Source organism: Squalius cephalus (genome assembly GCF_949319135.1).
Source record: "Squalius cephalus genome assembly, chromosome: 6".
NCBI lineage: Eukaryota > Metazoa > Chordata > Actinopteri > Cypriniformes > Leuciscidae > Squalius > Squalius cephalus.
In genome coordinates, this window is record NC_137127.1 from 6368911 (window position 1) to 6380500 (window position 11590).

Consider the following 11590-nt stretch of genomic DNA (forward strand, 5'->3'; position numbering starts at 1 on the left):
TATTTTATTTGATAATTTTTGTATAATCTATGTTTTATATTATAATTTATAGTCTCTATTCGACATAAAAACGAACCCCTATTTAGGCAAATCTGTTGTTTGCAACATTAGCCTACCATTTAGGCCTAGCCTACTTCTTAAAAAACAGGGGGGGGGGGGGGGGGTTAATTTAAAAAAGTTACCTCCTTTACAACAATTAAAATGTTTCAAACAACATGATCGTGTTGATCAATAATTATTACATGTGTAGGCATGAATACATAGGCTAGGCCTAAACAAGGGCACAGCCTAACGGGGCTAGTTGTAACACCCTTGTTTTAAATACTTCCACACATACTAGCAAAGCATGAGGAAACTTAGTGTATTTACGAGTTGCCATATCAACACTATATAGAGAAAATATTGCGCCAAAATCTTTGGAAGATATCACTGAACATGAATTTAAGCAAAAGTACGTTTCATGTTCATTTTTAATCTCTATTTTTGGTGTTTATTTTAAATTAGACACATCTGATATTATTTTAATCTCCAATATGTTATTTAACAGTTGATATGGTTCTTTACTGCTTCGCTAACTAGCAGAAGACACTAGCAGAGTTTAAATCCCAGTGCAGTGCCTGTTGTAACACTGCGTTACAATGAGCCCCTATACTATTCTTTTTGATACTTTTATGAATTCTATTGAGAAAACATGAGAAAAAGGTGAATAAAGACTGAGAGTCAATGTTCGGAAATTATTAACTATTATTATGTTTTGAACTATATTTTGTATACCTGTAGCAGTGTTTTCCGGTGTGTTTGTTGTCAAACTCAAAAAATATTTTATTTTTAATTATTAAAAAATGGCATTATTTGATATGAAAAAGTTAATAATTGTATTTAATTGAGAAAATATTTTAGTTCGTCTTGTAGGCTATATATATATTTTTTTATTAGATCAGATAGCATTTTAAGCTGTGATATGGTCATGTTACAATGTGCCCCTGTTACAATGTACAATGTTACAATGTTGTCACATTTACTTCCATTCTTTCGGGGTAGCCTATATCAAGAAAAAAGTATACACTGTATTATTAAAACAAAACCACATAATTGTACTAGACATGTGGGAAATTAATGTGGGGAAAAATAAATACTCTGAACCCACGCAAAAAAAAAAAAAAAAAAAAAAAAAAAAATAGAGACAAGGGGAAGATATAGTACGTTACATATAAACATACTAAAATCACCCCCAAAGTCCATTAAAATAAGACAATAATACAATACAACTAAGTCCCATGCATTATAGACAGTCCCTTGTGAAATAGGCTGCACAAAAAAGCTCATATTTTTGAAGACCAAAAATTAACTAGGTTTCAACTATGCTGTCTGTCTATATGATGGATATGGTCAATTGGTTTGTTGAAAACAAACAAACAAAACAATAGGTTAAAAGTTATTTATAGCCTCGTAGACTCGATTTTGCGTCGTTTTAACTACAACTTCCAAGATGCATTGCGCGCAGGTTCTCGATAGCTGCTAGCTGCTATGCTAGTTAAACGGTGAAGCAGGCAGGCAGTGGTTGATTTGACCACTGTTGTTCAAAACCCTTGATAATGAGTTCTTCAGACGAAAAATGTAAAGGCACAAAACGACCCGCATCTCCAGATGAAGTATGTGATTTCCATCATCATGTATTTTTGAATTAACTACAGCGGATCTGGCATTTTGGTGTACCAGAAATGTTAGCAGATTGTTAGCAGTGGGTTGCAACTATTTTTAAATGTTAGTCGTGTGCCAAAGGAGTTACACATGCATCTTACTAGTGGATTATCTGCCTTTTTGGTACTTTATTCTGCTTTGGCTATAAATAAATTTGCATAACTACTGTATCTACTGTAGATAATTCAGTTCCAGGTGATATGTTAAGCATTTTCTGCATTCATAGATAAACGTATTTTTTTAATATATATATATATATATATATATATATATATATATATATATATATATATATATATACATACATATATATATATATATATATATATATATACATACATATATATATATATATATATATATATATATATATATATATATATATATATATATATATATATGTGTGTGTGTGTGTGTGTGTGTAATGTGCATATATATATATATATATATATATATATATATATATAGTTTAAAATAAAAAAAAACTTTATTTTATTATTAGAACTAATTTTAAAGTGCTTTTCTATAACACTAATGAATCAACTGAATCTGTTTTAACCTGTTAATGCAGACAGGATCCACAAAATGGACATCGGCAGATTTAGGGACAGACGAAAGGAAGCAGAAGTTTTTGAGGCTGATGGGAGCAGGAAAGGTACATTTCTTTCTGTTATTAAATCATCTCAACTGTTTCAAACAATTATAAACTAATTCGAACCTGAACATCACACATTCTTGCTTCAAATGTTTTCATGCATTGGCAGAAAGAGCACACTGGACGCCTTGTTATTGGGGATCACAAGTCAACGTCCCATTTCCGCAGCGGTGAGTCTCTAGGGTGGAAGTGAAGGGTTGCTGGAAAGTGATTGCAGTCTCCTATTGTGTTGGATGAGACACTTCAAAATCCCCGGTTTTATGGGGGCTGGATCAGATGACATCCTAACGCCACATATCCTTTTCCCTACAGTGCAGCTTTAGAGAACATGCTCTGACCTTTAGACCAACCACCGGTAATGTTCTGTTATTTACTGTGCACATAGGACTACGTTACAATGCAGTGTACACTTGTAAAATATAAAACAACTATCTTATTCCAGTTTCTTATTGATATACGCTGTGTGAAACAAACCATGAGGGAGACATTTTATTATTATGAGAAAATGCTTGAAATTCCATCAATGCTATGTTTCTATTTGATGCTGTATATCATGAGCATTAAAGCAAAAATGGCATAAAATACACACACTCATTATATATATAATGAGTAATATATATATATAATGAGTAATGTGTATATATATATATATATATATATATATATATATATATATATATAATATGTGTGTGTATTTTTGCCATTTGAATAGAACAATTCTAAATTTATAGCAAGAAAAATAAATAATTGTTATGAGAAATCCATATCATCACCATCAAAGCAAAACTGGCAAAAAAAACTGGCAAAAAATAAGCCATCACACTTGTCATATTTTATGTATATATATATATATATATATATATATATATGTATTGCCAATTTTGCTTTGAATATGAATATGCAGTTAATATACAGAAATTAATATACGTGTGTGTGTGTGTGTATACAGTATATACTATATAACTATATCTATATATGCATGTATATTATATATATATATATATATATATATATATATATATATATATATATATATATACACATGTATATATATACATATATACATGTGTGTGTATATATATATATATATATAATATATGGTATACTTTTTGCCATTTTTGCTTTGGTGCTGATATAGCAATAAAAATTGATATGGGCAATTACTAACAAGTATGATGGCCTTTTATTGTTTGTAATGATGTTAAATTGTATTTGTTTGTGTGTCTGTAGGGTCCGAGGATCAGAAGATTAATGCAGAGCTTGAACACCAGTACCAACAGGGTCTGGATGGGAAGATGTCAGGGAGAAACAGGAGACACTGCGGCCTGGGCTTTAGTGAGGTCTGAGCACTCTCTTATAAGCTGTGGTGTGAAATCATGTTGATACTTGAGATTTTCATGTTGGGAATTGCAGAATGTGAGCAAATGTTTTGTTGATTTGTTGTGAACTGCTGTGCTTCCTCTTCACAGCCCGACCCCCCCGCTGAGAGTCCGAGCGCTGCTGTGCCAGAGAAGCCAGACAGTTCAGAAAAGGCCAGTGAACAACCATCAGAACCACTCAAGGAAGAGAAAACCCCTTCTAACACAGAGCTCAAGAAACAGGAGGAGCACACAGACTCAGAGGACAAGAAAAAAACGTTTAAAATGGCATTTGTAAAAGCCACATAAATGGCTTTTTTGTTGTTGTTGTTTTTGATCTCCCAAAATGTTGCAGTAATTGATTGAGAGTGAGAGCAAAATGGATTTTTAACAAAAAATGTAATTACGTCTGTGCCATGTTATTTGGACTTGCTTGAACTTGAGAACTGTTTCTTCTCTACAAATTAAATAAATAGTTCCTTCAAGAAAGGAAATCCGGTCTCATTCTACTCAGCCCTTGAAATTTCATATGAACACGAGGATGAGCAGAAACTGAGGTTATCATGAAACTGAGGTTATCATGAAACTGAGGTTATCGTGAAACTGAGATACATTAAGTTGCAGACAAAATGTCCATTGTGTGTAATAAGTCAATGTATGAATATCAATAAAGAGAAAAAATGTATTCTGTGATTGTGATTATAAAACTTTCTGTGTGTGTGTATATATATATATGTGTGTGTATATATATATATATATATATATATGTGTGTGTATATATATACATGTGTATATATATATATGTGTATATATATATATGTGTGTGTGTATATATATGTGTGTGTATATATATATATGTGTGTGTGTGTATGTATATATATATATTTATTTATGCCTGCAAACAATTATAAAATTAGATAATTTAGAAGTTGAATAATGGTGTATCTGGAACTGATGTTTTAAAATGATGAAAAGGGACATGTAAAAAGTGTAATAACTTTGTGACATACTTTATTTAGAGCATGAGCTCTATTGTCTTTCAAAGTATTACAATTATGATTTTTAATGATGACTCAAATAACATGGAAGATGACAGCTTACTTGAGTTTTTCAGAATAGAAACACTGCAAGTATTTCACAATCAAAGGTACCTTTAATAGTATTTATTAAAATACAAAACACAGCAAACAATTAAGTACCTTAAGTCACAATTACATTTTAACAAAACATATGGTCATGCAAAATAAACCATTTTCGATGTTATAATATTGAAACCGTAGCTGGCATTTACCAGTAAAATGAATACTATAATATAAAATGAATGATATAAAACGTTCTGAACATCAGAGAACCTGAATGATAGAATGTGAATTATAAATATTTGGTACAAAAACCCCCCACAAAAATATTGTTCTTTGGATTCCCAAGGAAGCGTATCAACACAATTTAGCTCTCGGACATGGCTTTGGCTGCAAAACAAAACATTAAAATTTACTTTAAAATGTCAGGACAATATTATGTATGATAAAATGTTCAATATTCCCGGATGTCTCACCTATGACCTGCTTCCTCTTGATGGAGGCCTCTGTGGCGAGAGCACGAGGAACGCTCATGATCCTCTCCTGATGATGAAGAGCATTATCCAGCTCAGTGAAATCGATCTGCTCTGCATCCATAGACTTCGAGCTGAAACGTCACAACGGAAGACTCAACATCTAAGCACATAGTCCACTTACATGTTTGCATCTTATTTTTCCAGCGTACCTCGACTTCGACAGAAGGCTTTTTATCTTTGCTACGGTGCGAGAACGAACCTCCTTCTCTTCTGGAGTCAGCTCTTCATCTGACTCCACGTCCATGAGCCGCTTTGGGATGGGCACCTTCTGTGGTGTAGACAGCTGAGGCGGGACAGGGGGTAAGTTCAGCCGTGACCAGTGTTGGGGGTAATGCATTACAAGTAACGCGAGTTATGTAATCAGATTACTTTATGCAAGTAACTAGTAACACATTACTTTTAAATTTACATCTAAGATACTTTTTCAAACAAGTGATGCAAGTTTATTTTCCCATTTATTGACTGACAGCTCTTTTGTCCTCCTTCAATAATTCTGTCCACCTTCAATAATTAAATAATACAGGTATACTTTATGTATTTAATCTCACTTTATTAACCCCCGTCTTCGCTGCCGACCTTCGATGATCCAATTCATCCATACTAATAAGCAAAAATTACTTAAGATATACATCACATTTATGTTTAATTTTTGTTTGTTTTTATTTCTAGAGTAAAAGTGGTTTTTTTTCTTCTGCAATCCAGAAAGGCATCACAGCTGAAAGGTTTGTTTGAGCGGCGCCCTCTACTGTACAGATGTGAATTTGCATTTCCTTCAGCCTGAGGCTTATCATTTCACGTATGGTGTGAAAGGGCCTTTACATTTGCCAAAACCTTACTTTTTATTGTTATTAAAAGACAAATATGCAAGCCAATGCAATTAGTTACTTTTTTAGGGCGTATCGCAATATTGTAATGCATTACTTTTAAAAGTAACTTTCCCCAACACTGGCTGTAAAAACAGAGGAATCAACAGGGTTTATCTCAAATCAAGATCTCAATAACTTATTAGTTATAATTAACTATAATTGAACCCTATAAATCCTACTGTATCATATATGCGGATGCACATATATAACATGATCAAACCCGTTATACACAATCTTCTGTCGTCTGTTTGATAGTTTATACTGTTTTAGCAAATAAAAGGTCTTGTAGTGTATATAATACAAAAATCATCCTCTTTCAGGTCCTGGTTCACGTGTCTTTTTGCAGTGAAATTTTTTACTTATTTTTAGTAAATGTAAAAATAACTTAGTAATATTTCAAAACAAACACTTACTGGACTGAAGAAACTCAGTTACTTAATTACCTATACATATGTTTTTAGGAAAAAATAATGCTAAAATATATCAAATATGATACATCAGGCTTTTGAGGAACGTTTATTTGGAAATCTCTGAATCATCACTGCATTGCAATTATATGTTTTACCACCACAATTAAACTACAGAATAGATCTTTGATCATAAAACTAAGCATTTAAATATCATCATAAAGACATATTACTGGAAAATATAGTGATAACTAATATTTATAAGCATTTTATGCAAGTCGTCTGCTATACAGTTATAAAGATCTTGTTGATTTGCATTACAAGTTATTAGAATTTCATCTTAATTTTTGAACAAATATCAGCAAATGCACCAGATTTCATATTCTTACTTAGTTTGGGCGTCTGAATAAAATTGAGGTGTTTTTTTTTCCTCATCGAGTATGAGCTTTGTATTCCTATTATATCAGCCATAGAAGCCTGATCTATCACATATGATACTCAACAAAAAACACATATGTAAACTTTTTAAAGTCAGGCTCTATACAGGGTTAAATCCATCGGGGAAGGATTGAACTGAATGAATCAGGTGAATTTGGGGTTTTAAACATGCGAGCACTGGATGCAAGCAAACATAACTAAAATTTGAAGTACCTCTTGGGTAAGATCGAACTCGAAGTCCACATGCTCCAGCTCCTGTTCGCTCATTGGCCGAGCCTCAACCGTCAGCCATTCATCTGATGCCGGCCGCCGAGATTTGGCGAGTAAGGTCTGTTTCGGTCGCTGCAAATCAATGACTTTTTCCCATCCCTACTAGGGCGAAGACAACAATATACAATATTTAGGCAACACACACTACACAATTCCTCTGGAAATTAACTTTGATACTGGATTTAAAACCTAATATGGGTCAGACACACAATATCTTTGCCATATCACAAGGTGACTAGGGGACTGATATCAATTGTGAAATTATAAATGGTTAGCAGATCAACTGGTCCAAACAAGCTTTTTGTAATGTCTGTAGTTAACAGTTTGTGGAAAATCAAATTGAGAGTAAGTAAAGTCTGTCTGGCAGCCATTTGTATGCTTTTGTAGTTCTCCTGCACTTACATTTAAGCCTGAAGAGACAGGAAAATAAGAGGGAAAACCAGTTATTTACTTGCAGGCATTATTGTGTCACAGTTACAAATCAAACCCATCACCAAATTACAACATGCTGTGGAACTTTGTAGTTGAACACATCTAACCATGCATGACAGCTTACAATCAACATGAACAATTAAACCATCATGCAAAACCATCCATTCATTCTTACTTAACAACTCAGTTGTCAGTTAACTGCAATGAACAACAAGGCATTTAGACAACTTCTCATTTTATTTGTGCCTTTAGTGCAAACCTCAAAATGCAGACGTTGGTGGATTGATGTACATTATATTTTCTTACTGCTATTACAGTTTAGTTGTGATTTAATGGTTCTTTTTTCCTTCTGACAAACAGGCTAACAGTGATGAAGGTGCTGGTGTGGTTAAAGACCCCATGAAATGCCATGATGGGTGCAGTCTTCTGCCTGTAGATTGTACATTTGGGCTGAAAGTACACTAATATATAGATGGCATTAAAGCTAACAGACAAACTGCGATTTTGATTTCATGGAGTCTTCAAAGAAGAAAATTCAGCCAAATATCTACAGAGGCATTAATGTATAGGGGATTTTATTGGTTTAGAGGAAAGTTGTATTAATTGATAATTATGTCACGTTGGTTAGTTTGAAACTAGGGTTAGTAACTCAAAGGTTAGGGTTAGTAACCTTTCTCATTGGCGGCACAATTTATAGAGAAGCGAGTGAACTTTTTCCATTTTCACTGAGTTGGCCAAACTGAAATTGGTGTTAGTATGATATCAGTTAAACTGAATGATAAAAAATGTTGGACTGGTGTCAATTGTCCCATGAATCAGTGGGCAGCATGACTCACAAATATTTGTGAGCCGAGTATTGCATTGGTTTTTCAATTGAATTAAGTGCTTGATTGTACAAGTATTTCCCAAATGCAATTGGAAAATGCGATTGAATGCAAAAATGCAATCATTAAATGAAAAGTCAGTCAGAGACATAGTTTAGAGCAAGTGAGCAACAAAAATACCTTTGGATGCACCATGATTTAAAAAAAGACAAAGGTGATTTTGAGCAAAGAAAACCCAAATATCAGTCAGCTCCTGCTGATTACTCTGATTACAGTCAAATGAAAGGTGGTCAAGCGTTTGATTGGGGCAAACACTCTTTCTGACCCACTGACTAATGCTTGCTAATTTCCTACCATTAGCAATTAGCAAACAAAGCAATTGACTAAATGAGTGCAAGCTCTCATGGCCAATCAGCAATGTTTTACCACACTACATGGGCAATAGAGTTCATCAGTTGGGCTCCGGAAGTAAAAATCCCATTCATTTTCTCCATAGGGGAATTGATTTTTAACAATAATGTATAAACCGTTCAAGACAAACCTAAGGTGAGCTAAGAGGTTGTTAATCAAATGCTTTTGTTGAAGCCATCAGCCCAGGTTATTTCAATATATTTTTGAACTAATCGCATTTAACAGCGGAATTCATTTATATATATATATATATATATATAATATGGCAAAAAATGAATGGGAAAAGTCCTTCCGGAACCAAAACCGCTTAAAAAGTGGGCAGGCACTGGCTGCACTCCTCAGTTTAATTTGAAGTCATTCTCAGAGTGTTTCAGCTGGAGCTGGATGATCACGTTAGAAAGAAGAGGCACTTCACTGATTTCTTCTTCTATAGGAGATGAGGATTAAGAGTCATTGCACACAGAAATACCTTCATACCCAGTTAATTACCGACAATAATTAATTTGTTGTTAAGACGAGGCAGCAGGGTCAGTAATTCCCACCGTAATATCTTCATACAAAATATAGCTTTACAAATTTTTCCAGAAAATATATTCCGATTATTTAATAAATAATTTAGCGAATTAACATTCGAGAAAACAGGCATAAAAATGTTCTAAAATCCATTATGAGAGATCAGAAAGGCAGTCAGGGAAAGTGTTATCCTTTTCTCTTCACGTTCAAATATTCACAAGTCTGTGCAGGAAAAGCCAGGAGTCCATTGCAGGACTGTAATCACTCCATGTGCCTGTCCACATTCTGGCCAATCCCTAAACACACCCACAGCACGGCCCCCGTCCCACCCACGGCCTGTTAATGTAAAGCTGTGCTTTGTTCACGGGGTAAAACGTGTGTTAGCATGTTAGCTTTGTGGCCTTATGGGGGAAAGCCATATCGAGGGTCCCTGTGTTTATTGGGTAGGGAGTAACGTACGGATCCTGGGTCAGAGCTGACAGGTCGAGTGGGGCCGCGGGAGCCGACGGGCTGTCGCTCACCCTGACTCAAGTTACGTTTGCGTTCACGCACTAAAGCTTTCTGGTGCCTCTTCATTCTCTCCAGCTGCTCCTCCACACTCATCCTCCCTCTCTGAGGCTGGTGATCGGGCTGAGACTCTCCCGAACACAGCCGCTCCAAGGCACTCTTTGGTCTCTCCTACGTGAGACAGGAAAAAAAGAGTCAACTTATTCTGATGCCTGAAGAATGCTACATCTCGCCTTTTCAAATATTTAGAAAAAGTACCACAATGCACAAGGATAACCGTTACATAGCTTACAGGACCACAAAAAAAGGGGGTAAAAGAAATAACATACAGGATCTATATACTTTGATTATAACAACATTTTCATGTTGAATATGAAAATATCATAATTGTAAAAAAAAAAATTAAATTACATAAAATACATATATATAAATGAATATGTGAATATATTAATAATTTATAAATATTCAAAATATATATTAATATTAACATGAAATATTATTTTCTACATTTACATAATTTATTATATATAAATACAATACCGGTCAAAAGTTTGGAAGCAGCACAACTGTTTCCAACACTGATAATAAATCAACATATTAGAATGATTTCTGAAGGATCATGTGACACTGAAGACTGGAGTAATGGTTGATGAAAATTCAGCTTTGCATCAGAGATATAAATTATATTACATTAAAATAGAAAACCATCATTTTAAATTGTAATAATTTTTCACAGTTTTTTCTGTATTTTTGATCAAATAAATGCAGGCTTGATTAGCATAAGAGACTTCAAAAACATTTGATCTGTACTATAATGAATGAATAATGTTGGTTTTACAGAAATCTGTTGCTCACCATTGTGGATAACACTGAATCTCCTCTCCTCTGTGAGCAGAAGGCCACACCGTACTGGTTTATTCTGGACGAGGAGCCTGACAGACCTAAGTGATCACAGAAATATAACTGGCATTGGTTAAATGGCATTTTATCCCTATAAAACATAATGTGTCTTGGAAATAAATGATCAAATCTATAATAATATTTGACCTCTTCTTTGGAGAGTCAGGTAGCTTGGGTCCACCTGGTCTGTCCCTTGTCCACTTCCAGGAAGCTCTGGTTCACTCAGGTAGGACCGCAGTTCCACCTATAGCCCAAACATTTTAAATGGCGAGCAATCAATCACAATGCAAAGACTAAAGTGTTATGGTTACATGGATGCTTGGTGTATAAGGTAATTCTTTTAAAACTTCTTTGAAAGACATTCAACTATTCAATAAATATCTAGTTCATTCATGTAACTCTAGAGGGCGCAGGCTGAAAGGTCCTTTAGACACAATCTGCAAGCAATCACACCATTACCGCATGTCACATGCTGATTGGCCTCTGCTGATCCTGCAGCCAATGAGATTGCTTGCTCAACATTTAAATAGTCTGGTTCATTGCTCATCCTGCAGTTCGTCTGAAACCCTCCACCTCCCCCAGCTCCACCTGCCTAGATCTGCTACGGGATTTGATTTATGTAAGTCTATTTATGCAGCAGCATATCTTACATGCTCACAGCAGTGTGTGTGTGTGTATCTAATATTGTTTATG

At 34.4% G+C, this 11590-nt stretch overlaps 2 protein-coding genes across 33 annotated transcripts in view; one reads left to right on the top strand and one right to left on the bottom strand.

The window, feature by feature from the left end:
* The first annotated feature begins 1496 nt into the window (after positions 1-1496).
* cUnh11orf58 (chromosome Un C11orf58 homolog) lies at positions 1497-4399 on the top strand. 3 transcript variants are annotated; one of them, XR_013821460.1, is made up of 6 exons: positions 1497-1652; positions 2273-2356; positions 2466-2526; positions 3587-3696; positions 3826-4288; positions 4323-4399. XR_013821460.1 is itself a non-coding variant. In XM_079873605.1 (5 exons), the coding sequence occupies exons 1-5, from the start codon at positions 1596-1598 to the stop codon at positions 4021-4023; spliced, it is 510 nt and encodes a 169-aa protein (XP_079729731.1). In that variant the 5' UTR covers positions 1497-1595; the 3' UTR covers positions 4024-4399. The 3 variants fall into 3 exon arrangements, 1 of the variants encoding a protein (XP_079729731.1); XR_013821461.1 differs by having other exon boundaries at positions 3826-4271; positions 4306-4399; XM_079873605.1 differs by having other exon boundaries at positions 3826-4399.
* A 299-nt stretch (positions 4400-4698) lies between these two features.
* Positions 4699-11590, bottom strand: part of plekha7a (pleckstrin homology domain containing, family A member 7a) — a 95912-nt gene continuing 89020 nt past the window's right edge. For all 30 annotated transcript variants that reach the window (XM_079875047.1, XM_079875044.1, XM_079875029.1 and 27 more), the window contains 7 exons: positions 11045-11141; positions 10853-10938; positions 9950-10168; positions 7254-7409; positions 5479-5612; positions 5270-5400; positions 4699-5183 (listed from right to left, as the gene is read on the bottom strand). In XM_079875047.1, coding sequence (XP_079731173.1) covers positions 5161-5183; positions 5270-5400; positions 5479-5612; positions 7254-7409; positions 9950-10168; positions 10853-10938; positions 11045-11141 — 846 coding nt within the window. In that variant the 3' untranslated portion in view covers positions 4699-5160. The remainder of the gene's footprint in view (positions 5184-5269; positions 5401-5478; positions 5613-7253; positions 7410-9949; positions 10169-10852; positions 10939-11044; positions 11142-11590) is intronic.